Source organism: Apodemus sylvaticus, chromosome 17 (assembly GCF_947179515.1).
Source record: "Apodemus sylvaticus chromosome 17, mApoSyl1.1, whole genome shotgun sequence".
NCBI lineage: Eukaryota > Metazoa > Chordata > Mammalia > Rodentia > Muridae > Apodemus > Apodemus sylvaticus.
The window spans coordinates 47,942,789-47,970,775 of NC_067488.1; the positions used below are offsets into that span (position 1 = coordinate 47,942,789).

Below are 27,987 nucleotides of genomic sequence, written 5' to 3' on the forward strand. Positions count from 1 at the left end.
CTGGGCCTTGGCCTCCTTCTAGGATGTCAGCACCACGGAAAGACCCCCCATGGATCACACTGGTGCAGACAGAGCCAAAGAAGAAGCCAGCCCCACTGCCCCCTGGCAGCAGTCCTGGGCCACTGAGTCAGGCCTGCAGGCAGGTGGAGAACGGAGGTCTGGAGGAAAGGACCCAGAAAAGCCCAGGAGCTGAGCCGGAGCCCAAGCCCTACAACCCCTTTGAGGAGGAAGAGGAAGAAGAGTCTGCCCCAGCAGTACCCAGCCCTGCTCCAGCCCCACCAGTACCCAGCCCTGCCCCAGCCCCATCAGAAGCCACCCCTAAGTCCTTGCACCCCTGGTACGGCATCACCCCCACCAGCAGCCCCAAGACAAAGAAGCGCCCTGCCCCGAAAGCACCCAGCGCTTCCCCACTTGGTAAGTGCAGGGAGCTCCCTTACCTGTTTGTACACTGTGGGGTGCATGGTCTCCCAGAGCAGGCTGGGAGTGGAATGGTGTACCGCCACATCTTGGGGAGGTCTTGCTGAAATGAAGGCAGGATTTGAACCCCAGCTTTTAGCACTTCCTGTTAGGCTGATTCAGCGGGGGAGTCAGGAAGGTGCCGGGCATGGCTTCTGACCCCTGAGCCCCGCCTCCCTGGGTTTCTGTGTCTCCAGCCACTGCACAGCATGGCTCCTGCTTGGCTATTTAGCCTCCTCACATGTGGGGGTCAGCCCCAGGCGCTGTGTCTCTCCTGCCCAGTGGTCCCTTTGGCATAGCACACCATATATTTGGGCTTCACCTCAGATTTCTCTTAAGCTCTTGGTCCCCTTCCCAGCCCTAGGCTGTGGCTGCCTTTTAAAGGTCAGTGGGACCAAGCACTTGTTAGAAGCAATTGCCGGCGCATGCTCTCCTGGGCCGAGTCCCCTTGCAGGGTGGGCTTGGGGTCAAGGGGGCATGAGCTCTGAAGTTAGACAAAGACAGGTTCAAAGATGATCCTAGCTAGGGAGAATCCTTTCCTGAAGCTGTGGCTTCATCCAGGATATACGATGTTGCTGTGGAGGCCTGGTCCGTGTCCTCTGCAGGAGCCTAAAGCCGCGCCTGGCGGTGCCTGGGCCAGCACCGGCTGCAGCAGTGTTACCCCTTCCCCTGCTGGTGCCTGCCTTCCGGCCTCTGTTCCAGAGTCTCCACCTGCCCCAGCAGCTTGCTTTAGAGTAGTTTTGACTATAGGAGAGTCATGGCGCAGGCTGAGGAGAGGAGGCAGCTGTCTAGCCGGATGAGAGGTTCGGTTAGGGCACCCAGCACTCAGGAGATAGAGGCAGGTGGATCTCTGCGATCAAGGTCAGTCTGGTCTACAGAGTGAGTTCCAGGACAGCCAGGTCTACACATAGATGTACCACAAGGTGGCACACTAGAGCATGGGGGGGGGGGACAAGGTGGCAGGCCTTTGTAACATGGGTCCTGGCATAAGTTTGGTGTTCTCTGGCCTCGTGCCCATCCAGATGGGGAAGACCTTGGTGTTCAGGGATCCCCTCAGCTCTGGAAGCCGGGTGTGTTGGGTCCGGACAGAAGTCCTGTCCACTGTTTGATTTTGATAGTTTACTTGTTTGAACAGCTATCCACACCTCACGCCTGTCGCACTCAGAACCTCCTTCAGCTGCACCGTCACCAGCCCTTAGTGTGGAGAGTCTGTCGTCTGAGAGCTCCAGTCACCCCACCAATGCAGAGCCTTTGGAGCTGCCTGCTGTACCCAAGAGCTCCTCAGATCCTGCTGTGCATGTGCCTGGTACTCCTGGCATATCTGGGAACTCTGTCACCCCCTCTTCCCTGTTGTCTTCTGGGGAGCTAGGGCAGCCTAGTGGTGAACAAATGCCACAGGCCAGGACAAAGGGCAACTCAGGCACCCCTTCTACCAAGCCCTTCAGTGGTGCCACCCCAACCCCCTTCTTGTTGGCTGGAGACCGGAACCCTGCACCCTCCATGGGAAGCTCATCCCCACAGCTGCAGATTAAGGTGAGTGCTCTGTGGGTGCCAAGAGAGCCGTCCTTCCAGCTGGTGGGTGCGTGTCTCGTCACGGCAAGAATGCTCGTCTCCATGAGTGGGCATACCCATCATTATCAGTCTGAGACAGATCCATGTGTGTCTTCACCCCTCAGCCTGCTCGCAAACACCATGGGGTTGGTCCACCCTCCGCCTGTTAGCCACGCCTCATCTACCCCTGAACTCACTGGCTTCATTGATGCCATGCCTTGGGCATGTTGCATTAAGATGCTGTCCTTAGCTGGACAGTGGTGGTGCATGCCTGTAATTCCCAGCATTTGGGAGGCAGAGGCAGGCGGATTTCTGAATTTGAGGCCAGCCTGGTCTACAGAGTGAGTTCCAGGACAGCCAGGGCTACACAGAAAAACCCTGTCTTGGAGGTGGGGGGGGAGGGGGGAGATGCTGTTCTTGTCCTCTCTGGGTGCTCAGTGTACACAAGGAGACAGGCACTGATTGCTCTAGAATGTAATCGTGAGTGAAGCACAAATAGGAAAGATGGCTCCTTCAGTAGAGACAGCACCTCTTGCTGACCATCTCCTGTGTGCATGGGACACCTAGGCTCCTGAGGACACACAGGTCTCTGTTCTTGAGGGGCCCATTGTCTGGTTAGCAGGTTCTGAAATGACTCCCATTGGTAGCCACACTGCTTTGTAGGAGCCAAGGTTAGCACCGGTCAGGCTCAGGGCTCAGGACCCACCTCCTGGGCTCCTCTTTTCTGGGCTGTGGGGCGTGCTTATGAAGGAAGGCAGACCAGGCCCAACCCTCAACGCTTGCTGGTCTCTGCCTCCTCTCAGAGGTGAAGTGGGCACGGGGCGGGTCTGTCTGGGCTCCTCTCTGGGCATCTGGCTTTTGACAGGTTCTATAGTTCTAGGCACACTTGTTTCCCCCACACCTGGGCTTGTCTAGTCTTACACGTATTGTGGCTTGACACTTGTAAGGCGGCTGTCTTGTAGCTGACATTGCTGACCCTGCCTACCTATATGCCTGGCCGTCTCTGGGCCACATCCATCCACTCGTGCGGGCTCTGCTACCTGCTATGTGATGTGGAGAAGGCCTGCTTCTGATAATAAGCCACTGGGTACTGCCGAGTTTCCAGACTGTTCTGAAGAGGCTCTTGGGTGTCTTGTTGGTGGCACGTGGAGTGCTAGGGGGGCTTAAAGCATCCTCCCAGGACCATTATTCATATATTTTCTTGTTCATCTTAAATTCTGTGTATCTGTGTGTGGGTTTGTGTATTAGAGTGCAGTGCCTATGGTAGCCAGCAGAGGGCGTGTCCAATCTCTAAGAGTGCTTGTTAGCCATCTGTTGTGGGTGCTGGGACCCTGACTCTGGACTTCAGGAAGAGCAGTGTGCTCCTAGCCACCAAGCCATCAGTGCAGCCTGCCCAGATCCATTTGTAAAGCAAACACAGGTTGTATGGGAGGCTGCCTTGAGGCTGTTCTGTGGCTTAAAAAGTCTGGAAGGGCTCAGAGGCCTCTGGCTTAGCCAGACTGGCTTTGGGTATTGATATTACAGAGGGATTGGGTGTGGGGGGGTCCTCCTAAGGAAGCCAATCCACTACGGGGAGTAGGAGAGAATGTCAGAAGCAGTTGGAGCAGGAGAAGGAGGTTTAGGTGACCACACCGTCTCTGTTCCTAGGTGGGGAACTGTTCCTCCGTGATGCTTCTGGGCCCCCTTGGGAATGTAACCCCTCAGACACTCCAGAAGAGGGCATCAGATCTCATTACAGATGGTTGTGAGCCACCATGTGGTTGCTAGGATTTGAACTCAGGACCTCTGGGAGAGCAACCACAGAGGTTGTGCTCTAAACTGCTGAACCATCTCTCCAACCCTCTTTTCTTCTGTGTTTATTTATTTATTTACTTACTTATTATTTAACCAGGTGGTGGTGGTACACACCTTTAATCTCAGTACTCCAGGGACAGAGGCAGGTGGATCTCTGAGTTTGAGGCCAGCCTGGTCTACAGAGTGAGTTCCAGGACAGCCAGGGTTACACAGAGAATTCCTGTCTCAAAAAAACCAAGGAAGGAAGGAAGATAGATAGATAGATAGATAGATAGATAGATAGATAGATAGATAGATGATAGACAAGAAAACAAAAAAATGAGAACAAAAAATCCTAAAAACCAATTTAAAAAACAACCACAACAAAGCCCCTTTCTTTAGCTTTGCCTTCTGGCCAGTGCTGCACACATATGAAGCGAATCTCTTTATTTTAATTCCCACCCTCTCATCCCGCTCAACCCTTCGGCCCCGGCTCCTACAGTCAGAAGAAGGCTTCTTTTTTCCACCATGTGGACTAGGCTGGCCTGGAACTCACAGTGACCTGCCTGTCCCTCTCCCTCCCCACCCCGGTCTCTCTCTCTGCCTCTCTGCTCTGCACCACATCTGGAAGGGCCCGAGCAGAAAGGTGCATAAGGTGTGAGAGCTGGCTTCAGGGAAGCAGTCTGGAAGTGGGGCCATTTGCCGAATAGGTGTGGAGATGGAACTTAGGGGATTGTGTTCTGGCCTGGGCCCTCCCCTCCGGGCCCTTGGGTCCCGGCCCGCTCTGAATAGTCCTATATGATCAGACTTCTCCAAGTCCGACTTACTGTCTGTTATGTCGACCTTCAGTCTTCCTGCAAAGAGAATCCTTTCAACCGGAAGCCATCCCCCTCTGCGTCTCCAACTGTAAGGAAGGCCACCAAAGGAGCCAAGCCTGTGAGGCCACCTGCCCCCGGACACGGCTTTCCGCTCATCAAACGCAAGGTGCCGCCGGCAGAGAGACCCTGAAACTCAGCGGGCCTGGGCCCAGCCCCCTCCCCTCAGCAGCCATAGGCTTCTGAGACCTGTGTATGGTCCTGTTGGAAGGCTGATAGCCCAGGGATCCTGCAGATCCAGGAGCAGTGCGGAGAGTGAGCGGCTCAGAAGGGAGCCCCAGGGTTCTCCATAGCCTGTTCCTCTAGCTCACTGCCCAACAAAGAACACCTCCTGGGTGAGGTGGGCGGGAAGAGGCTGCCCTGTGGAGCAGGGACTTGGACTTCTCAACATGGAGGGTCATGCTGGCCCCTTCCCCACCCCCACAGTGCTTTCTTGTCATGCTCCTTGGGGATGGGACCTGGGTTCCTAGAATCTGCAATGGCTAGGGGACTCTGGGAGTTGGAGAGCGGAGGGCCAGCCCCCTTTAGGTGACCAGAATATTGCTGGGCAGGTCCAGGCTGAACAGTATATTCCTGAGGAGGACATCTACGGTGAGATGGACAACATCGAGCGCCAGCTGGACGCCCTGGAGCACAGTGGGGTGCTGTTGGAGGAGAAGCTGCGTGGGGGGGCTCATGGTGAGGGGGCTGCAGAGGGGAGCTGCCCGGGGGTGGGTTAAGGGAGCCCCTCAGCCTGTGAGTGCGGAGCTGGGAGGGGTGCCAGCTCTAGCCTTAGTGGAGATCTGGCTTCCAGAGGGCAGCGAAGACGACATGCTGGTGGACTGGTTCAAACTCATCCACGAGAAGCATCTTCTAGTGCGGCGGGAGTCGGAGCTCATTTACGTGTGAGTCCTGCCTGCCATGCGGCTCTCCCTGGGATCTGAGGAGAACTGGGAAGTTGTGCTGCCCGCAGAGGAGCGCTCAGCAGGAGTGCTCACTGCCTTTCCCTCCTACCCTCCAGCTTCAAACAGCAGAGCCTGGAGCAGCGCCAGGCTGACGTGGAGTATGAACTCCGATGCCTTCTCAACAAGCCAGGTGAGCCCGGGACCCAGAGACCTGGCAGACCCTGGCCGCCTCTGGCCAGCCCATGCTACATGAGCCTGTCTTAAAAACTAAAAAATAGGGGTAGGGAGATTGCTTAGTGAGTGTTTTGGAGCTGGCTCTGTAGACCAGGCTGGCTTCAAACTCACAGAGATCCACCTGCCTTTGTCTCCTGAGTGCTGGGATTAAAGGTGTGTACCACCACCGCCCAGCCTCCAAGTCCGATTCTTAGAACCCACGTATTTGTTGGCTCTGGGCATGGTGGGAACCTCGGGTGGGCTGAGGGTTGAGCTGGGAAATGAAACGGAGTAGAAGAGTGTTCTTGTCTTGCCCGTGACTTGGCATGTAGCGACCCATAGCTGCTGAGAGAGAGATCACAGACCCATGGAAGGATGCAGGACTCTGACCTCTTTCCTATGTGGTGACATCATCACCATTTTACAGCTGAGGTTATAGAAAAACAGGCGGGGAGGCTGGGGTTTCTTCATTTGTGTAGGAGCTGCTATCTCTGTCTCCGCCCCATGCCTGCCCTCACACTGGTTCTTACCTTCTCTGTGACTGGTCTTACCTCTTCATTGACTTGGGAACTGGAAGGCTGGAGTGGCCCCAAGTCACAGAATGTTCTTGGCTTCTTTTGCCAGCTGTGAGTCACTTTCCCCTCAGCAGGAGGCTGGGGGTGTGGCCACCTCTCAGGAGCCCACCCAAGACCGTGGCTATACACCGTGTCCAAGTCAGCTTGCCCCTGACCGTGCTTTAGAAGATGAAGCTAGTTTATGGGACCCTGAGGGAGATGGGCCCGTGGATGCCACAAAAGGCCACATGTAGGAGCTCAGGCTGCCTAGGTTCAAGCACTGGCCTTACTTTCTCTGGGCAGCTTGAGCAAAAGGCTCAGTTTTCCAAAGTGTCAGTGTTCCTGCACAGAGGCTAGGAGCACAGCGTACCCAGACTCCAGATGTGTGGACACAGGAGGCTTTGAATTTAGGTAGTAGCTGCGAAGCCATATGCTGTCTCCAGACTGGGCTGGGGGCATGGGACAGTTCCTGGTAGCTTTGAGACGTTTATGTCTAGATGTATGGCACACGAGGAGCTCCAGATGTGGGCACCCAGCCCCGGAGCCCGCAGAGGCTGAGAGAAACCCAGACATGGACCGCCCCTGAGATGGTCCTAGGAGACTTCGAGGGGCATGAAAAGGGAAGAAACTGAAGGGGGGCAAGTGTCGGTGACATCCCCAGTGTCCCTCCAGTTATCCTTCTCCATGGCCTTGGGAGCATGTTCCGCTGTGTGACTTGGGCTGTGCTGCTTCTGCAAGTGGACCCTTGAGAGTGCTTGTCCTCCATGCTTGTCCATGGCCAGTTCCTTGCTGCCCCCCACAGGAAGCCACCAGCACATGTCTGTCGCAGGAAGCCTTCAGGGCTTCCTTGATGGCCCTGCAGGGCATCTCGCGATGGGTGTTTGGTGGGCAGCCAAGTGTTATTTTTTTTTCTAGAACTATATTCATTTCCCTGCCAGCTTGTGAGGGGCACTCTGGGCCTGCAGTCTTCCCAGGACTTGGGTGGTGTGTCCTGTCATTGTGAAGAGGAGGTTCTCACCACGCACCCTGACTTTCTCCTTTGGCAGAAAAGGATTGGACAGATGAGGATCGGGCCCGAGAGACGGTGCTGATGGAAGAACTCAGGACCCTCATCGAGCAGCGAGATGCCATTGTGAACTGCCTGGACGAGGACCGGCAGAGGTGCCACGCCTAGGATCCGTGGGGGGAGCAACTTCCCACAGAGCCTGGGAGAGTGCTTACCCGCATGCTCGCCCAGTCCTATGGGGCCTGGGGCGTGGAAGGGACCCACAGATGGCCTGGTCCCTCTCTGCCGTAGACACTCAGCTTCTCTTTTTTTACCCAGGGAAGAAGAGGAAGACAAGATGTTGGAAACTATGATTAAGAGGAAAGGTGAGGCTCATCCTGAGGAGAGTCCAGCACCCCCTGTGAGCTCCAGCAGTGTTCGCAGCCTGAAATGGAAGGTGGAGTGGCCCTGGGATCTGGGCCATTCTGCAAACTCCTGGCCTCTGAAGGGCGGGAGGCCTCTTTGTGCCCACAGGAGGCCTGTGCTCTGCCCGGGGTCTAGGCCCTGGATGGTTTTGCCCTCTGCTCTGCAAGCTGTCTGAGGGTCTGGGAACCTAGAGCCTGCTCAGGAGAAGAGCACCTGTAGTGGCTAAAGGCCACAGCCCTGAGGACTGGGGCTTGGGGTGTGACCTCAGTTCCACCGTGGCTCACTGTGACCAGGCTGGAGCCAGACTGGCTTCCAGTCCCAGCTGGGGCACTTGAGCTGAGTGCCTGGGCCAGTTCCTTCCGTCCTCACCTCACTGCTGTGTGTGATGGTGCCTCTTGCCAGTGTGGCTGAGGGTTACAGAATTGACTGTAAAGGCCAGCCTGAGGTTAGACACCTGCAAGCCACACTGTTAGTGTTGCGTCTTTTCTTTTCTTTCCTTCCCCCCCCCCCCCCCCCAGACAGGGTTTCTCTGTGTAGCCCTGGCTGTCCTGGAACAACTCACTCTGTAGACCAGGCTGGCCTTGAGCTCAGAAATCTGCCTGCCTCTGCCTCCCAAGTGCGGGATTAACGGTGTGTGCCACCACTGCCTGGCTAAAATTTATTTATTATATGTAAGTACATTATAGCTGTCTTTAGACACACCAGAGAGGGCATCAGATTTTGTTACAGATGATCGTTAGCCACCATGTGGGTGTTGGGATTTGAACTCAGGACCGTTGGAAGAGCAGTTGGTGCCCTTAACCACCGAGCCATCTCTCCAGCCCGAGTTGGTTCTTTTCAACGGCAAGCATTTTACCTGTGAAAGTTTGAGGTTGAGGCCTATGGTTTCTGAGGTGTCCTCTAGTCCTGACAGCTGGTAGTTTCTGTTGTGGCCTATAGAGCAGCGCACTCCAGTTCAGGTAGGCCATCCGAACTAGTAAATAAAAAGTGGACTACCCCTCAGAGGTTCCAGATTGTTCTCACAGATGTGGATCTCGGGGAGAAAGGGGAGACTGGGTATAGTGACCTGACTTGGTGCACGAATGGACGGGAGCCCTTGATGGTCACATACCTGCTCCGTGACACTGGCCACTGCCCCACCCTCTCCAGGTGCTCCCTCCTTCCCTGGCTGAGTGTCTTCATCCTTTGCTGCAGATTTCCAGAGAGAGGCGGAATCCGACAGTAAGAAGAAGGGCAAGTTCAAGACCATGAAGGTGCTGAAGCTTCTGGGAAGCAAGCGAGACGCCAAGAGCAAGGCCCCCGCCCCCGGGGACAAGAGCTGACAGCAGAGGAAGCCACGCCTTCCTTTCCTCTCCGGGAGCCTTGAGGCCAGAGCAGCTGTGCTGCTGCCCGCGGACCTGCCAAGGGGGATGATGACCTTGGGAGGGAGTCTCTGGGTGACCTTTGCCCTCCTCACTGGTCTCCAGCTGGTCTGGGCTAAAGATTTTTCCTTCTTCCCTGTGTCCCAGATGGCTGTGACTTAGCCCAGCCCACTTGGATTCTGACCCCAGATGCTGTGCCGAGCCTGGGGTAAGCGAGGTGCAGGCTCCAGGCAGAGGCAGTGTCTCTCCTTGTTGCTCCCTGAACCAGGCCAGATGGGGTCCTCACCACCAGCCCTGCTCACAGCAGGCCAGCAGCAAGGTTGGCTGCCTAGCTTCTTCCTTCCCAGCCCTTCCTCAGTCCCCACCTTCCTGTCTAGCGCAGATGCCCATGAAACTCGTGCCACCTCACTCAGGAGCTGTATTTATGAAGTCTGAAGTCCAGCCCCTCAGTGAGTGCTCTGTGCTGTGTCGGAAGGGAATGGGCTGATGACAGTTCCGGTTCCGCTCCCTCATCTCCCTTGCTATGTGGAATCTTTGTTCACTACACAGGGACCTGCTGGCTGTGCTGGGGCAGTGACTCCAGTTAGCCTAAGGGATGCTTTGGGAAACTGTCCCTCATTCAGGCTCTCTGCCCCACCCCATGCCTCGGGGATGTGCACATTCCTTTTTGTGGTTGGTGCAGTACAGTCTGTCGTTTCTCTTGTCTGTTCCCTCCAAAGTCTGCTGGCTACGCACCACTGAGTGACTCTGGGAGCACCTCTTTTCACTGGGGGCGTGCCTGCCAGGCAGCTTATGGCCAAGCACTGTTCTTACACCTAGGAAGGAACTCACTGTATCTCAGTTGCCAGCACCCTGCAACCTTGGGCTCAGCCATGTCTGTGCCCTCTTGCCTGACTGGGCTGTCCACTCAGTTGAGAACCTGACCCATGTAGCCTTTTGTAGTCTCTCCAGATACTCTTACTCTCCTGGAGCCAGGGCCACCACCTCAGAGATCTTTCAGAGGAGCCCCATGACCCAGGTGCTATAACCCAAGAGAGGGCTCTACTAGGCTGTCTTGGTGTCAGGGAAAGTTTGGATCACAGTGGAACAGAACAGCCTTCTCATAGTCACCTGTGTCCTGTTAACATGGGCCCAGGGTTGCCAGATCTTGCCCATTTTTCAGAAGAAACCCAGAATCCAGTTCTCCTACAGGCATAAGCTGTAAATGCTGACATCAAAGTTGAGTTTGTCACAGTGGCCTACATTTGGCCTGGGTTTTCCATTGTGCTAGGCCTGCAAATTAGAGGACTTGCCTCTACTGAATGAACCCTTATCTGCTGGCTGCTGCATAGTAGACATGTTTATTCAATCATAAGAACACAGGTCATATGTTCTATTAGAATTATGGGGAACTTCTAGCAGGTGCAGGAAATATTTTCATTTATGGGAACAGGAAAATGACAGCATTGGTGAAGGTCAGGCTGCTCAGTGTCAGCAGCCTAAAGAAAGGACACTGGTGTACCTGGTGGGGAACACGGGGTGTGCCGGCTGGGGAGCACGGGTGTGCCAGGTGTTGAGCAGGGCTGCTCTCCTTGTCGGGTGCTGCTTGACCTTCAGGCTGAGGCCTCTGGGGCCCTTGAGAGGAAGAGTGGCATCTCCGGAGCCCTTTCGGGACCGATCCCTCCATTTCATTTTTTCTCATAGTCTCTGACTGGTGGAAGCCATAAAGCTGACCTTTATCCCGAGTGGGCTTCTCTGCAGGTAGCTGTGTGGTGGAATGTCTTGGTGAACGTGAGTTTCCACACTGCAGTCCTGAAGGTCGGCGCTAGCTGCGGGCTGCTCTGAACCTTGTTTCCCTTTCTTCTGGACAGGTTCTGATTCTGAACAAATAGCATTATCCCTGGGGAAACAGGGTGGTGCATGCAGGGCAAGTGAAATGTGTTTTATTGGCTAGTTAATCATTGTGGTTAAATATTTACCCAAGGCTGCAAGAAGGCTAACACTTAGATCCCAATGGAGAGATCTAAGGAAGGGATCAAGTTCACTTTGAGGTTCAGAAAAGCCAAACAGAGCACCTGAGGGCGGGGGATGGGGGTGGGGGGCGCCCTTAGGCACACGGCCAAGGTGCTGAGCCTGGGGCTTTCCCCTTCAACAGAGTAGCTATGACAGTCCTTGGAAGTCCCACTGAGGCCTCTGCATCCCCGGGCAGTGACTAGGACACAGTCTCATGCCCCAGGACAGTGCCAGGTCATGATCTGGCATGGACCCTGTGGTGGACAGGCCTGGAGTTGACACTGCTTGGCGGAGTCAAGGGCCCTGGTTCTGGCTGTTGGGCTGGGTTGGTAGTCTCACTGGGCGAACCCGCCCTTGTCTTGGGTTAAGTGGTGGCGAGGGCCTTCGTAAGCTCCATGCTCCTCCTGCGATCAATGTCCTCCATTTCCCGTAGTTTCTGCAAAGAACCACCAGGAAGAGCTGCTGTCATGGCAGACACCAAGATGCTAACTGTCCTAGTGCTAGTGGGGCTCCTCCCAGTTGACGCTACTCTTCCCCTCTGGTGGGCTCGCCTACCTGGGAGATTTCAGCCAGGATGATTCCTCGGTATTGCTTGCCCTGTCCCAGAGCCTCCATGGCAGCCAAGAATTCTTTCCTGTCCTGGATTTCCTTCACCACTGCACAGAGGGGAGGGGCCATCAAACCACAGGACAGTGGAAGTGCACAAGCTCCCAGGCAGGCATGGTCTCTGAGGGATACTGGGTGTCTGTCAAGCTATGTTGCTCTCTTGTTAGCCCCATCAGTTACACACACACACACACACACACACAGGCTCACATTCGTCAAACCGGTCCAGCTCAGGAGCCGGGTCTTCTTTCCGAACGTTGGGACCCTTTTTCCGTTCCTCCATGTCCTTTCCAGTGGCAAAGATATTTTGGAGTCTTCGTTTCTCTTTCTCCAGATCTCCTGTGGGGGCCAGAAACAATCTTGCTAAGGTGCAAGGCCTGGTCCTGTGTTCCCATCACCTGTGTGCACTGAGGGTATCTGGGCTGTGAGGAGTGGGCCTCTGTAGATGCCACACTTCCCTGGCTGTTCCTGAGCAGGACACGTGAGGCCAGCAGTGGAAATACCCAAGAACAAACACCAGTGCAGAGATAATGGGTAACCCAGAAATGCAGGCCTCCGAAGTTGCCTGTGTGTGAGGAGCTATGGAAATGTTAGTGGGTCTGGGCCAAAGGCAGTGTTAGAGGAGGAGGGGCTCCCAGATGTGGGCTCTGATGCAGAGGAGATGGACTTGAGGGAACAGGAGGATAAGCAGCTGACAGCCACATGTCCCTCTGGGATTAGGAAAACTGGATTAGTTTGGAAAAAGTTCCAGGAAGATAAAGAGGGCCACCTGACTGGTTTCCTGCCTGGGTTTGTGACCAGCTTACTTGAGTGATGCTGTCTGTCCCAGGCTGATGTGACCCCAGGAGAAAGCCCTAAGCCCAGCCCACCACTTACGGGTGGCCTGAGGCTTGAATTGATCACGACTGTACGCCCCATTGGCTTGACACAAGCTGGCAGGCCTGAGGTGAGAGTGGGCAGCCAGGATGGGAGGCAGGTAGACGGCTGAGGCCTTCTTGGAGGGAGAACCCCTCTGGCTGGATGTCGGGTTGCACTGCAGGGGCAGAGGGGCTCCTCCTGGGGACACAAGGAGCAAGTACGGGCACCTGTTTGGCTTGCTTTCCAAAGAAAATAAGGGAGCTGCCTATTAGGTGTTCGCTCCTTGTTCTTGAAGCTTCTAAGACATATCCAAGGATGTTTCGTTTGGCATGTACACAGACGGTTCTTACACTGGATCATGCCATGTGGTCAGGGACAGATCTTTTCACTTACCAATTTATCATGGCCGACTTCCTATAAGCACATTTGTACGTTAACTTATTTTTTTTAATAGCTATGTACTAGTTGTTAGGAAGGTTACATTATTTATTCAGCTAGTCTACTTCTGGACCTTTTGGTTGTCTCTGGGTATTTTATTTCTTTTTTGTTGGCTGGAATTTTACTACTTCAACAATGCTGCAATAAACAAACATTCTTACACACTGAAGCTTCAGCCTGGGCCTTTATTTCTGTTTTTTTTTTTAAACATTTTTTTTGTGTTTAATAAATATTAGGTTTGAACACATTTGACACAGCATTATTGTAGAGATCAGAGGACAACTTAGGGCAATCAGTTCTCTCCAACCATATTTGTCCCAGGAATTGAATTCGGGTTTGTTAAACTTGGTAGCAAGCACCTTTCCCTGTTTAACCATCTCACCAGCCCAGGGTTTTGGTTTTTTCCTTTTAAGGCAGGGTCTCTATTCAGACTGGCCTCCCAACTCCTAGGGAGCTAGAGATGACCTTAAACTTTTGATCTTCCTGCCTCTGCCTTCCAAGTCCATGGATTACAGCTATGTGCCATCTCACCATTATGTGGTTATGGGGATGCAATCTACTGCCTTGTGTGTGTGTGAGGCAAGGGCTTTACCAGCTGAGCCAGAATGCCAGCCTAGATGTCAGTGTTCATCAGGGAAGGTTCCTGTAAGGATAACAATGGAGAAAACAGCGAAGAGGTGCTGAGGGGGGTATCTAGGCAGTAGCCAAGAGGCTAACGGGGTAGAGGGTAGAGATCAGAACATACGGAAGCTTCTGGAAAGATTATTTTATTCTGTAATATAAGAAGCCGTTGGAAGTTCGGGGAAAGGGTTGCTGGTTTTGCTTGCTGTTGAATGTCTCATTCTTGGCCAAGGAAAAAAGCTATTCAAATGGCCCTCGGCCCCGGTGGAGAGCTGGGCCCGAGGGGTAACAGATGAGTGATTAGGGTCTGGATAGAACTTACTGGATCAACAGCTATTGTTTCCTGCCTGCCTCCCCTTCAAAGACCTGAGAAGATGCCATGGTTCTCAGGGTGAGCCCATGCCCCAGCCCTGCCTCTTCCCTGGGGTGCACGCTCAGCCACTAATGATGGGCGCAGTGACGCTGCTGTTCAGGTGAAAGAGAGGGCTTTGTTGTTTGAACCAAGCTCCAAAACACCCGAGGGGTTTTGATTTTTTGGTTTGGTTTAGTTGGTTTTGTTTTGTTTGTTTTTTATTTGTTTTATTTGTTTTGTTTTGAGACTGGGTTTCTTTAACAACAGTAGATTTTAGCTAAAGACAGAGTGAATTCCCAGGGAAGCAGCCAAAGAAGCCATGAAGCTTCAAGGAAGATTTGTCTTTTAAGATTTGTTTTTATTATTTTATGCATACGAGTGCTTGCATATATACAGATGTATACTGTGTGCGTGCCTGACCCATAGGTGGCTCTCTGAGTCTGAGACCAGCTTGGTCTACAGAGCAAGTCTCAGGACAGCCAGAGCTGCACAGAGAAACCCTCTGTCAAAACAAAAACTTATTTTTTTAGTTAGTATGTATACATCATATACATACACATATACATATGTACATATACATCATATATACATGCACATATACATACTACACACACACACATACACACACACACACGCACGCACGCACGCACGCACGCACGCACGCACGCACGCACGCCTGTGTGTCTGTGAACCACACAGTGAGTGCCCAGTGAGGCCATGTGGGATGGCTCTGGAGCTGGAGTTAGTTGTAGGTGACTGAGTCACCGCACATGGGAGCTGAGAACTGAACTCAGGTCCTCTACAAGAACAGTACCCATTCTTCTTCTTTGGGGGGGGGGGTTGGATTTGTTTTTTTTTTCCCGAGACAGGGTTTCTCTGTATAGCCCTGGCTGTCCTGGAACTCACTCTGTAGACCAGGCTGGCCTTGAACTCAGAAATCCACCTGCCTCTGCCTCCCAAGTGCTGGGATTAAAGGCGTGGGCCACCACTGCCTGGCGTGCCCAACCCTTTTTTATGAGACAAGATCTCACTGTGTACCCATGGCTGGCTAAAACTCCCCATCCCTTTCATATACAGGAGTACTGAAAATGTATTCCTGGGCTAGAGAGATGGCTCAGCGGTTAAAAGCACTGAACTGTTCTTCCAGAGGTCCTGAGTTCAATTCCCAGCAACCACATGGTGGTTCACAACCATCTGTAATGGGATCTGATGCCTTCTTCTGGTGTGTCTGAAGATAGCTACAGTGTGTACTAATATACACAAAATAAATAAATCTAAAAGAAAGAAAGAAAGAAAGAAAGAAAGAAAGAAAGAAAGAAAGAAAGAAAGAAAGAAAGAAAGAAAAAATGTATTCCTGAGCCAGGTATGGTGGTACACACTTGGGAGGCAGAGGCAGGTAGATCTCTTATGAGAACTGTTAAGGCCAGCTTGGTTTACAAAGTTCCAGGACAGCCAGGGCTACACAGAGAAACACTCTCTCTCTCCCTCCCTCCCTCCCTCCCTCCCTCCCTCTCTCTCTCTCTCTCTCTCTCTCTCTCTCTCTCTCTCTCTCAATCCCTAGTTCCTCTGCCCAGAAAGTCTCTTGAGTGAGAGTGACTGCCCTTACTTTTCATGGTGTCCATGATGTGGCGTTGCTGGAAGTTTGTCAGTTTGGACTCCTTCATCATCACTGCAAAATAAAACTGTGTTTGAGTTCCGGAGCTTCAGCAGACACTATCGCCTCACCACGCCCTACCCTGCCTCACCCCTACAATGCTCCAGTGTAGCATCGCCTCCTCTGTTCTGTACTGAGTTCCTCCTCTCCTCTGCCTGCTTCATCTTCTTTAGGGTGCCTGTCACTTAAGGTTCTTTTCCTTTTCTTGTATTTATTTATTCATTAATTTATCTTTTATTATTGGTTTATTTATAGAAATGATCTCACAACGTAACCTGGCTATCCTGAAATTTGGTATGTACATTGGGCAGGCCTCAAATTCACAAAGATCCACCCACCTCTTTCTCTAGAGTGCTGGAATCAAAGACATGAGCCACCATAGACAGCTTTTTCCCCCTTAAGATTGTGTGTGGCCTGGAGAGATGGCTCATCTACCAAGAGCACTTGCTGCTCTTCCAGAGGACCTGAGTTCAATTCCCAGCAACCACAGGATGGCTCATCTGTAATGAGATCTACTGCCTTCTTCTGGCCTGTAGGCATATATACAAGCAGAACACTGTATACATAATAAATAAACAGATCTTTAAAAAAAAAGATTGTGTGTGTGTGTGTGTGTGTGCATCAGTGTATGTGTGTATGGATGTCTGTGCAGGCCAGAAAAAGGCATTGATTGTAGGAAGCTAGAGTTACAGAGTGTTTTGATCCACCTGACATGGTTGTAAGGAATTGAACTTGGGTCCTTGAGAATAGCAGTAAGTGCTTTTAATCTCTGAGCCACCTCTCCAGCCCTGATTCTATTTTAAGGATAGGTTCTTCCTATTCTACCCAGGCTAGCTTTCCTTGGGCTCAGGCCCTCCTCCCAGGGAGTAAGCTCGCATGGCTTTATATCTACCTAAGACACACACACTTTTTTGGTGACTGGCTAACATGGGTGCTGGGGAATGGCCTTTCGAAGAGCAGTACATGCTCTTAACTACCGAGCCATCTCTCGATGGTAACACACACTTTTTTTGTGTGTAAGGTGCTGGGACTGAAACCCAGACTTCACATCTGCCTAGAATATATTCTATTACGGAGCTATACCTCCCTTAGCTCTATCATTTTCTCCTGCTAATTTTTCTTGTTACCCTCCTGTATTATTAGTTCTATGAGAGCAGGAATTATCTTTTGCGATCCTCTCAACACTCTCTTCCTAGTACCTAGGAAAATATCCAAGTCATACATTAGGTTTTTAGTCGTTGAATAATTAAATGCATTCATGTTTATTCATGTAGCAGAGGCTGGGAGCTATAGTTGTGAGCAGAAACAGGCATGTTCTTTGCCTGGTGGTGTTCACCATTTAGAAGGTGATAGCTGAGACACTGAACACCTCTAAGATTATACATTGTGCTAAACCTGGTGAAGGGAATTGAGTTTGGTACTGTGAACGTCCTACTGTGGTGAGGAGGGGATAGGCTTCATTGAAAGTGTATGTAAAAGATGAGCTAACCATTCCAAAATTCTCCGACTCTGGCCTTTGGTTCTCCCATGAAACTTTCTGAATCCCAAGCTCTTAAGGGAAAACCAGCACCGCTCAGGTCGTTGGGTCCCGAATGCACTGACCTCTGAGCAGCTCACAGGTCCCAGGCGTGTAAGCAGCTTGCTTACGGCAGCGGTGGAACCCGGTTCCTTTTGTCACTGAGTCCACCCTCTCCTGGGAAGCCATGGGAGGGCCCTAGGAGGGAGAGAAGAAATGACTCGCCCTCGTCCTGCATCGCAGTCCGGACCTCTCATCGCAATCGCAGTCCGGACCTCTCATCGCAAGAAACCTGGGAGTCTGAGAAGCTGGTGCCCGACCCCTCGGCTCCGGAGAGCGCAGTGATCACAGTCCCTATCGTGACGGTCCGGAGAGGAGCGCTCACCTTAAACGATGACCCGGGCGTGGCAGAGCCCTCCTCACAGAGATCCTCCGGGGAGCCAGAGTGTTAGCATCCTCAGCAAGCGTTCCTTGTTACCGTGGTAACTAGCGACACGCCCTCACGCACGCGCATTAGCGTTTCGCCGGCGCCTGCCTCCCGGAAGTAATTGCTCCTGGGTCACGGCGCAAGCGCAAACTACGCGTGGTGCCGCGAGGGGCTGAGGTGCGCGTTTCTCTGCTCTGCGATCCAGACCCACCAGTGCGGAGACGGCATCATGTCAGACAACGAGGACAAGTGAGCGCGGGCCACGGAGGGAAGGAGGTCGTGGTGCGAGCCGGGCTCTTGGAGCACAGGCTAGCCCAGCTGCCGAGTTGGTGGGGGCGAAGTCTTCAGAACTTCCTACCTCGCGGAGCAGTGGGGGCAATGAGCAGGGATTTCAGTCCGTGTAGCCCCTGCACTCCGAGCGCTCTCTTTCTGGAAGGGAATGCTAGTGGTCTCGCTTGTGTAGCGGTGGAAGTAGGAAGGAAAAAGCAACGCAGAGAATGGCCTGGAAGGCTGGGAGCAGAACAGGACTGGGACTAGGCGATAGTAGCAGAGGTGGCCAGAAGTGGGAATAGACTCTGGAGAGCGTGAATTCTAGCGTTGTTTGAGGCAAGGCTGCCTGGGAATTCACTGTGTAGCTAAGGATAGCTTTGAATTCGCCACAGTCCTCTGCTCCAGCTTCAATAAGTGTTGATAAGTCTGTCATGAACCACCCAACCCGGCTGGATTATGGGCATATTATACTTATTTATTAATTATAAATTAATAAATTTATCTATTTATTTTATTTATTAATTATAAATTAATACATTTATTTATTTTATTTATTACCCGTATATCAGGTGGTTTGAACTTAGAGATCCATCTACCTCTACCTTCCAAGTGATGGGTATTTTGTTTTTGTTTTTGTTTTTGTTTTGAGACAGATCCTTGCTACATAGTCTTAGCTGTTGAAGTCACTGTGTAGATTTGGCTGTCCTCAAACTTTTACCTGCCTCTACCTCCTGAGCACTGGATTACAGGCCTGGGCCACCATGCCTCGTTCTAGATAAATTTTAAAGATAGAACGTAAAGGATTTCCTGATGGGCTGTATGTGTTAGGTCAAAGAGAAGATAAACCATGGTAGTCCAGATATATCAGTAGTATAGCTATATCAGTCAGAATATGAGTGTGGTGGCTCACACTTGTAATCCTAGCCCTTGGGAGGCTAAGGCAGGAGAACTGTCGTGAACTAGATGTCAAGCTACGCTACACAGTGAATCTCAGGCCAGCCCGAGTTACATATGATGCAGTGAGTCTGACTTCAAACCAAGCAAACCAAACACAGGCAAAAATGCAATGTGATGACAAGGGCAGGGAGTGCCTTGGGGGAAAGAGAACCCAGAAAAGGAGCCCCTCCCCCAGGGCTGGGCGGGAGAGAGGAGCCAGGTGTGCTGTTGTCAGCCGGGAAGGGTTCAGCCTTGTGAAGATCCTTAGAGAAGCTTGGGGTGGCGCAAGCCTTTGGTTCCAGCACTCAGGGCAGAGACCGGGGGATCTCTGAGTTGGAGGCCAGCCTTGTCTGCAGAGAGAGTTCTGGGACAGTCAGGCAGCACAAAGAGACCCCTGTGGGGCGGGGTGGGGAGATGATCAGGGAGCCCAAGAAAGGATGGCTTTGGGGCTTGAGGGTGCAATGAAAGTCTCCCTGAGGTGAGATTCTGACTGGGGAAGTGAAGAGTTTGGGCAGCTCTCTCAGACATTTTGCACCACAGGAGGCTGATGAGATGGATCAGGGGCTAAAGGGGCTTTTGCTGCACACGCCTGACAACATAGCTTTGATCCCTAGAAGCCATGGTAGAAGGGGAACGGTAGGCCTGGAGGTGTCTGTGGGCCTGTATGCAAACACACATCACGTGCATATTAGCAATAAATAAAAATGTTTTTAGAAGCCTGGTGACTGGAGGCCATGAAGATGGCAGTGTCACCTTGGCCGTGTGTGTGTGTGTGTGTGTGTGTGTGTGTGTTTTCCACCATAAGGGAGTATGGAGCGAAAGAGGGGAGCAGGAGGGGAAAGAATAATGGTGTGTGTGTTTGTTTGTTTTTAAGAGGGGATGGACTTGGGAGGAGGAGAACACAGCCCCGGAGCATTCTCCCACAGGGCACGGGGCATGGGGAGGCCTAGTGTGTGAGCACCCCTACCACGGGGTCATCCAGCCCTGGGTAAGGATGACTGTAGTGTCTGCCTTGGGAAAGGGCTTTATGTGTAGGCAAGGTTGACCTCAGCCATCCTCAGCATCCAGGTAATGTGTTGATGTTGAGAACACCAGCTGTGCGGTGTATACTCTCTCCTTTGGAGTTACAGCTCTAACCCTGAAGCAGACTTCACTTGTTTTTGTTCTTGAGACTGAATCTCACTGTGTGGCCCAGGCTGGGCTCAGACTCCTACCTCTCTTCCTTCCCCTTTCCAGATGCTAGGAGCACAGGCGTGTGCCCCACACTAGCAAGTTCATATTCCTCTTCTCATGATAGGCTGAGGCTGGCGTCACGACGAGAGGGCCTCCTTAGAGGTTATCACCACTCGCTGGCTTTCCAGGTAGACGGCTCCAGCCGCAGGGCTCTTGCGTCCTCTTCTGGCTCCCACAAGCTTGTGTGTGTGTGTGTGTGTGTGTGTGTGCACTCACTTTTACATATGCAAACACACCTTAAAAAATTAGTCCCCAGCCGCCGGGCGGTGGTGGCACACGCCTGTAATCCCAGCACTCTGGGAGGCAGAGGCAGGCGGATTTCTGAGTTCGAGGCCAGCCTGGTCTACAGAGTGAGTTCCAGGACAGCCAGGGCTACACAGAGAAACCCTGTCTCGAAAAAAACCAAATCCAAAAAAAAAAAAAAAAAAAAAAAATTAGTCCCCAGACCAGAAAAGAACTTGTTTACGTGCTGACCAGAGAAGTTCACAGAGAGGGAAACCACAATGAATGAGTTCTAGCAAAATGTGGGGACACATGGGACAGGATTGGAGGCGTAGAGTGACCCTCCAAAGCAGTTCCCTTGTCGAGATTTGCCGGTCCCTCGGCTGTTACCGTCGAGACAGTGGGGAGCTGTGTCTCTGGTTCTGGCCGGTGATGCTCTAACCACCAGTTTCTTCTGGCAGTTTCGATGGCGATGACTTTGATGATGTGGAGGAAGACGAAGGACTTGACGACTTGGAAAACGCTGAGGAGGTCAGTAGCCAGCCTCAGCCTCAGCACTGCAGCCCGGATGCAGCCAATGGGGCCGCTGATTCCACTCTGGCCTTCTCCATCTCACTGTCACCTCAACTAGGTCTTGGGATTATTGTGTCTTATTATGCATGGTTTGGTGGTGGTTCTTAGTATATAGCCTGGATTTTACTATTTAAACCAGGCTGGCTTGTAGCTCACGAGAAGCCAGCCTTCCTCTGCCACCTGAGTGCTGGGATTAAAGGCACAGGTACAGTGACTTCGGTCTGTCTTATTCACTACTGTATCCTAACACTTAAACTATGGTTTGGTCTATAGTAAGCACTCAGCAAGCAGTTACTTTTTTTTTTTAATGTATTTTTTATGCATGTGCAGGTGTGCTGTGTGTCTGTGTACAGGCGCACTCACCTGTGCAGTGCACGTGGAGGTCAGAGGTCATCCTCTCTCGTTCTCCATCTTATTTTTCAATGTAGGGTCTTTCTAAACTTGGGGATCAGGGCTTCAGCTAGGCTGTCAGCCAGCAAGCCCCAGGAATTCACTAGTTTCTACCACTGGTTCTGTGGCAACAGCATACACTGTTACAGACCCTGACTTTCACATGGAGGCTAAGACCCCAAATTTGTGTCCTCCAGTTTGGGCAGCAGGTACTTTATTCTCTGAGACCAGCCCTAACCCTTAAGTCTTAGTTTTAGAATCAATGTGAACGTGTCATGGACTGTGCGCCTTTCTGGCAGCAGCCATTGCTCTAAGCTTCTGTTTCCTTCTCTGGGTCCCAGCTCTGCTGTCAGAAACTCTTTGTTTTCTGCCTCGGCATCTGTGCCAGTCTGCCCTGGTGATGATGGTGATGATGTGTGTGTGCGTGTGCGCGTGCGCTGTAGGGGATGGAACCCTTGGTCTTCTTTGTCCTCTCTTCTAGCCTGAATAGAGCAGAGTACATACAGCAGGTTGTTGCTTAGTGTGACTTTGACTCTTTCTCATTTACCATGGTTGTTCTAGTCCCCTGACTCATTGATTCATTTGCCATAAGAAAAATCAGGTGTTTGTCCTGGGCTTCTGGTTCAGGGTGTGTTCATCACTTACAGGGCCAGCTATTTGGGCAAGGTAGCTGGCTCTAGCGTTCTGAACACAGTCATCTTTACTGCCAGCTTGGAGGTTTTAGTCAGGTTGGCTGACTCTTGAAGCCCCTGGAATAGGGACCACAATCCTTGCATTACAAGTTGGCATGGCTGGTGAGATGGCTCAGTGGTTAAGAGCACTGACTGTTCTTCCTGAGGTCCTGAGTTCAAATCCCAGCAACCACATGGTGGCTCACAAGCCAGGCAGTGGTGGCCCACACCTTTAATCCCAGCACTTGGGAGGCAGAAGCAGGCGGATTTCTGAGTTCAAGGCCAGCCTGGTCTACAAAGTGAGTTCCAGGACAGCCAGGGCTACACAGAGAAACCCTGTCTTGAAAAAGCAAAAAAAAAAAAAAAAAAAAAAAGCCAACAAGTTTGTATGGGGTTAAGGGTGACATGGTGATCGTGGTGGGGAGTGTCTGTGTCATCATCTTCCTACCTGATCCAAAACTTGCCCTGAGATTCCCCTCTTTGTTTGGTGTCCAGGAGGGTCAGGAAAATGTCGAGATTCTCCCGTCTGGTGAGCGACCGCAGGCCAACCAGAAGCGGATCACCACTCCTTACATGACCAAGTACGAGCGAGCCCGAGTGCTGGGCACCCGGGCTCTCCAGATCGCGTAAGTGTTGTGCTCCGGCCGTCTTCTCTGTCAGTTCAGGCACAGTGAGGCCCAAGCTACTGTGTCAGGGCTGTGTTGTAGGAAGTAGACATGAGAGCCTGTGGTGTGGTGTGGGAAGTAGACATGAGAAGTGACAGTGAAAACCCTGGTCAGGCCTTGGGGCACAGACCTGATTGTTCTGGTTCAAGGCTAGCCTGGGCAGCCAGCAAGGATGAAACGAGGTTGGGGTGGAGCTGGGGAGGGTCTGCCCAGCACGCATGCTTATCTGAACTCAGGTAATTCCTGTCAGTTAGTCAAACAAAATAAGAGTTCAGGCAAGGCTACAACAGCTCTCCAGGCCTATGCTGATGGCAGGGAGATGGCCAGCCCAGCTAAGTCAGCAGGCCCTTCGCTTGGGAAAGCCCGGGAGTAGCGGCGGCTTCTGGGTTCTAGGAAATTGAGTAGCATTTTGGTTTCCTAAGTGTGGATGGCAGGCAGGTGGGCTCAGCCCGTCCGTCCCGTGATTGCTATAACCTCGGGAGGCAGAGTGTTAGTGGAACTGTAGTGGGGCCCAAGCCTATGGGGAACTGCTGACTTCTCCCATGTTGTCATGGGAGTGTGGATGCTTCAGGATGGACTTGGGAGGAGGAGAACACAGCCCCGGAGCATTCTCCCACAGGGCACGGGGCACGGGGAGGCCTGCATGGGGAGGCCTAGTGTGTGAGCACCCCTACCACGGGGTCATCCAGCCCTGGGTAAGGATGACTGTAGTGTCTGCCTTGGGAAAGGGCTTTATGTGTAGGCAAGGTTGCCCTCAGCCATCCTCACGACAGACCTTTCTCCAGCATGGCTGCTCTCCTGCCTCCTTCCTGTAAAGCCTCCTTCAGGTGGCCAAGGATAGTCTCGGTTATGGCGCTCACCACCCATCGGCCCCATGTGGCACCTCCACTCCTGCACAAACCACTGCACAGACACACGAATACAAACTGTAAAAGATGTCCGCAATCCTACAGGGACAGGTTCAAGTTGACACATGTCTGATAAGCCAGTGTGGACCACTGACAGAGAGTGAGGCGTCCTGACAACCCCGGTCTAAGCCATTCGAAGGGTCATATTCTGTGGTGGGAGGAGGAGGGTCCAGTTTAGTGCAGACTTTAGTGTTCCTTCCCCCAGATCCCATGTCCTCTGTTCAAGCACAGCCAGGCTGGATCCCGTACACTGAGGACGGGGTTGTGCCTTTGCTTAGGTGCTAAATGAAAAACCATCTTGGATAGATTTTGGTAGAGTTCAGCTGGCCCGCTAGCACCACCTGCTGGCTGATGTCACTCCCCGCTTCCTAAGTGGGTGGGTGACATGTTTATTTGTAGTCGCTGCAGCATAAGACAGCCACTTCAGAGCTTGCACTTCGTGTTCTTGGGGGCACTGAGGAGCGCTGCCCTTCGGTTACTCCCGTTATGTGTGGAGAGCGCGGACACAGGCAGATCAGGGCAGTGGGTACTCATGTAAAGGCCGGTGTGTAGCAGACTAAACTCAGGACCTTTACATGTTCTTCTGCTGAGCTACACCGCAAGTTTTGGGAACATTTCATTATTCAGGAAAGACATTTGGTTTCTGCCTTTGGGAAAATTTCAGACTTTTAGGATTGGCAGAGAGCAGAATATTTAGTCATGAACTAGTAAGTGTCCATCTCATGTTGGTTAGTCCCCAAAGTCACCCGGCACCTCTGAAGTTAGAGTTCACAGACCTCTTGATGAGATGAGGGGTTCGGTCTCATGGCTCTGGATCAGCGATTAAGAGCACTCGGGGCTGTTGGCAGACTTGGTTCCCACCATGCACATGGTAGCTCACAACCCCCTTCCCTCCAGTACCAGTGTTTCCAATGTCCTCCAGAGGCATGGACCTCCATGTAAGCAAGACACCCACAAACAGAAGAAAAAATAATTGAAGCCCTTTTAAAAAAATCTGTCCTAGCCGGGCGGTGGTGGCGCACACCTGTAATCCCAGCACTCTGGGAGGCAGAGGCAGGCGGATTTCTGAGTTCCAGGCCAGCCTGGTCTACAGAGTGAGTTCCAGGACAGCCAGGGCTACACAGAGAAACCCTGTCTCGACAAAACCAAAGCCAAAAAAACAAAACAAAACAAACAAAAAAAATCTGTCCTGATGGTCTGGAGAGGCATCGTCCCTGGATTTTAGATACTTGTTAGTAAGTCTGAATGCATTGGTGTAAGCCCACCCAAGGTTGTTAGAGGGGTCTGTGTACAGGAAACGGGCCCAGAGTTGACGTGCCCTTGTTTGTTCTTGGAGCTTTTGCTTGGACCAAGCATTGTCTGGGGTCTGGGCCCTCACAGTGGGCCATGTGTGCCCTGGGCCACTAGATGCTCATTGTCTGCCATGGACAGTCTGCTGTGGACAGTAGTGCAGTCAGTGGCTTTGATGCCAACAAAGGCAGATTGAACTCACCAGGGACACAGAAGGTGGAGATTCCATAAGCGACATCTGAGCCTCTCTCAGGCTTTTAGGGACAGAGAGAGCTGCGTGAGGAAAGAAAGTAGACATGAAAGGAATCTGTGCTGAGCCTACTGCCCGTGTTGTGACAGAAGTCCCGAGGCCAGGCTTCTGGCTCAGTATACTCGGCTCACAGTCCTAGAGCTCGGAAGGTTCAAGAACATGGCGCCTCACCCCTGTGGCCTCGAGCTGTGTCATAACATGGCAGGCGTCATTTGGTGGAACTGAGCAGCCCCGCTGGCTTGGATTTCTCTTCCTCTAATAAAGCCACTTAGGCCATCATGGTGGTCACAGCCTCATGGCTTTCCAAGGGCTCTTCCTCCAGTATCATCACCTTAATTTTGGGGACACTTAAAAACCATAATATGGCCGGGCCGTGGTGGCGCACACCTGTAATCCCAGCACTCTGGGAGGCAGAGGCAGGCGGATTTCTGAGTTCGAGGCCAGCCTGGTTTACAGAGTGAGCTCCAGGACAGCCAGGGCTACACAGAGAAACCCTGTCTCAAAAAAAACCAAACCCAAAAAACAAAAAAAAAACCAAAAAGCCAAAAAAAACCCAAAAAAACATAATACGGCCAGTTGTGGCACAGACCACTAGGATTTGCTGAAGGAGGCAGGGGGATGATCACGAGTTTGGGCTACACATTTGGGCTGGAGAGTTGGTTCACTCCAAAAGTCCTATGTTCAATTGCCAGCACACACACGGTAGCTCACAACCATCTATAGTGGGATGGATCTGACGCCCTCTTCTGGGGTGTCTGAAGACAGCAACAGTGGACTCACATGTAGCCTTTCTGGGGATGTTGCTGTGAAGGGCCTTTTCTGACGGAGCATTACATGTAGATGATGTCAGTGTGTTACGGGGCGGGGGGGGGGGGGGGGGGTGGGGGGGGGCGGGGCGGGGCACATCCTAGCACAGTGTTTAGGAACAGATCTTGGCTCTGCCACTCTGCCTATGTGACCTCGGGCAGGACACTCATTTTTCTGTGCCTCGGTTTCCTCATTAGTAAAATGGAAGTCAAAGTAGGTCTCCCTCCCTGAAGTAGAGGATCACAGTAGGGGGCTGTGACTGGCGTGCAGGGAGCCCTTCTAGTTTCTGGTTTTTGTCATTGTTTCCTCAGCTAGGCAGGGATCCCTTCTTCATTTTTAAAAGAGGCTGTGGGATGTGGAGAGACATTCAGCGACTTGTGCTTAGAGGCACAGTTTCACTCCAGTCTGCCAGTCTTCTCTGCTCGGTGGTGCACCGTGCCTGCCTGTCCAGGTGACCTTGCGAGACGAGGATCAGGACACCAGATCCACCTTCTCAGAGCATTGTCTGCAGTCTCGCCAACCTCTCTCTGTCCCTGCAGGATGTGTGCTCCAGTGATGGTGGAGCTGGAGGGGGAGACAGACCCTTTGCTCATCGCTATGAAGGAACTCAAGTAAGTCCCTCCAGAGCCCAGCGGCCTTCTCAGGCCTCTATAAATCTTTGACTCACTTGTGGTCAGCCCCCTGGGAACTGAGGGGAGTGCTTATGTGACACATGTTGTTGTCACCTGTTGCTGCCAGGCAACCGCCCTCATGTCATGTGACTCCTCCCCACCACAGGGCCCGGAAGATCCCCATCATCATCCGCCGGTACCTGCCGGATGGGAGCTATGAAGACTGGGGCGTGGACGAGCTCATCATCAGCGACTGAGCGGGCTGTCCACTGCCAGGCCCCACTTCTCTGCCTGTTTTATACGTGTAAATAATAAATGTCACCCTTCCCACCCCTCTGCCCGATACCTGCGTGCTGCCACCTGCCCAGCTGCAGGAGTGGGCATACGTCACACATCAAGGTGGCCCCAGGACTGTTAGCTCTTTCTAAAGCTCCAGGGCCCTAAGCTCCGTGGGTCCCCCACCCCCCATCCCTCCATCTCTCTCCCCACGCACCAGAGCGAGCTGCTGCAGGGGAGACACCTCAGCTGCCTTCTCAGGGACAGATGAGTCTTTGTGCCCGGGGAGCTGGTTGCCACGGAAACCCCCAATTTCCTTTCCAGTGGGGACTGGCTGCAGGGGCTTCTCCCTTCTCAGGAGTATCACAGAGCAGGTTTCATCAAGCCAGCCATTGTTCCTCGGACGCCTGGAGCTCTTATCGAGGGCTCGGATCCCCTTTCAGGAGCTGTGCGTTAGCAGGAAGCGGGGGTGCGGTGATCCCTCACTGTCCCCAGGCAGAGCCCTGCTGGGCAAGGACCAAGTACCTTTCCAGCCCTGTCCCCACGCTGTCCCCGGCCAGTGCCGCACAGTGCCCTCATGGCCCACCTCTCTGGTCTGCCCTTATGCCATCTGCTCCTCAGACCTGAGTTCGAGTTCCTCTCCTGCCTCACCAGGCCCTCTTGTGCATCCTGCCTCCCACCCCAGGAAGCCCCTTCATATCCTGGTCTAGAGAACTATGTAGGGGCAGGGATGGTAAGGCACACCTATATTCCCAGTACTGAGGAGGTGGAGGCAGATTGATACGGTGAAGTGAGTTCAAGGTCAGCTTGGCCTACATGAGGCCTTGTCTAAGGTTTTTTGTTTTTGTTTTTTTTTTTTGTTTTTTGTTTTTTTAAGAAAAGAAGGCAGCCATGGGCACCAGCATAGTTGGGGAAGAACAGCCTTTGAGTGGCCCAGCCTTACCTCTGGCCCACTGCTACTCTCAGGAGACATGGCATGCCACATGGGATTGGGCACCCTGCTCAGGGTGGGAAGGAGGAGTGGCTACGGTACAAGGGTGTTTGCTGCTCTGGAGAAGGGTTAACTCTGGGAGTCAGAGACTTCGCACCCCTGCCACCCTCCTCCAAGCCTTTGGAATCCTTTAATCAAGTTGGGTGCTGAAATTTCAGCCCTGAAATGCCGCCTTTGTGCTGGCATCCAGGCAGCCGCCCCAGAGTGCGGGGGTCACTTTCTCGGCCCCATTTCTCTAAATGGTCTCTTTGTTCCCTGCTGGGCCGCTCAGTATCAGATGTGATTAAAGGGAGATGAGGCGCGTAGGAGGGGAGTTAACCCTTAGGGGATGGGTGGAAGGAGATGGGAGACG

The 27,987-nt window shown here is 52.6% G+C and overlaps 3 protein-coding genes across 4 annotated transcripts in view; 2 read left to right on the forward strand and 1 right to left on the reverse strand.

The window, feature by feature from the left end:
• Window positions 1–13,136, forward strand: part of Micall1 (MICAL like 1) — a 30,009-nt gene extending 16,873 nt beyond the window's left edge. For both annotated transcript variants that reach the window (XM_052160442.1, XM_052160443.1), the window contains 9 exons: window positions 23–414; window positions 1,592–1,989; window positions 4,630–4,764; window positions 5,207–5,333; window positions 5,449–5,539; window positions 5,656–5,729; window positions 7,353–7,467; window positions 7,631–7,677; window positions 8,912–13,136. In XM_052160442.1, the coding sequence (XP_052016402.1) occupies window positions 23–414; window positions 1,592–1,989; window positions 4,630–4,764; window positions 5,207–5,333; window positions 5,449–5,539; window positions 5,656–5,729; window positions 7,353–7,467; window positions 7,631–7,677; window positions 8,912–9,039 (1,507 nt within the window). In that variant the 3' untranslated portion in view covers window positions 9,040–13,136. The remainder of the gene's footprint in view (window positions 1–22; window positions 415–1,591; window positions 1,990–4,629; window positions 4,765–5,206; window positions 5,334–5,448; window positions 5,540–5,655; window positions 5,730–7,352; window positions 7,468–7,630; window positions 7,678–8,911) is intronic.
• C17H22orf23 (chromosome 17 C22orf23 homolog) lies at window positions 11,435–17,304 on the reverse strand. The gene is made up of 5 exons (XM_052160444.1): window positions 17,202–17,304; window positions 15,552–15,614; window positions 11,887–12,015; window positions 11,626–11,726; window positions 11,435–11,506 (listed from the first exon to the last, which is right to left on the reverse strand). The coding sequence occupies exons 1-5, from the start codon at window positions 17,302–17,304 to the stop codon at window positions 11,435–11,437; spliced, it is 468 nt and encodes a 155-aa protein (XP_052016404.1).
• A 366-nt stretch (window positions 17,305–17,670) lies between these two features.
• Polr2f (RNA polymerase II, I and III subunit F) lies at window positions 17,671–26,698 on the forward strand. The gene is made up of 5 exons (XM_052161298.1): window positions 17,671–17,791; window positions 20,665–20,734; window positions 22,333–22,463; window positions 26,297–26,368; window positions 26,535–26,698. The coding sequence occupies exons 1-5, from the start codon at window positions 17,772–17,774 to the stop codon at window positions 26,623–26,625; spliced, it is 384 nt and encodes a 127-aa protein (XP_052017258.1). The 5' UTR covers window positions 17,671–17,771; the 3' UTR covers window positions 26,626–26,698.
• The last annotated feature ends 1,289 nt before the right edge of the window (window positions 26,699–27,987 follow it).

Coding starts and splice junctions, on each gene's coding strand:
- C17H22orf23 (XM_052160444.1), bottom strand. CDS start 17,304: ATGGCTTCCCAGGAGAGGGTGGACTCAGTGACAAAAGGAACCGGGTTC. Junction 12,016..15,551: donor CATCATGGACACCATGAAAA/GTAAGGGCAGTC, acceptor TGGCCCCCACAG/GAGATCTGGAGAAAGAGAAA. Junction 11,507..11,625: donor TCCTGGCTGAAATCTCCCAG/GTAGGCGAGCCC, acceptor GGTTCTTTGCAG/AAACTACGGGAAATGGAGGA.
- Polr2f (XM_052161298.1), top strand. CDS start 17,772: ATGTCAGACAACGAGGACAA. Junction 20,735..22,332: donor ACTTGGAAAACGCTGAGGAG/GTCAGTAGCCAG, acceptor TTTGGTGTCCAG/GAGGGTCAGGAAAATGTCGA. Junction 26,369..26,534: donor ATCGCTATGAAGGAACTCAA/GTAAGTCCCTCC, acceptor TCCCCACCACAG/GGCCCGGAAGATCCCCATCA.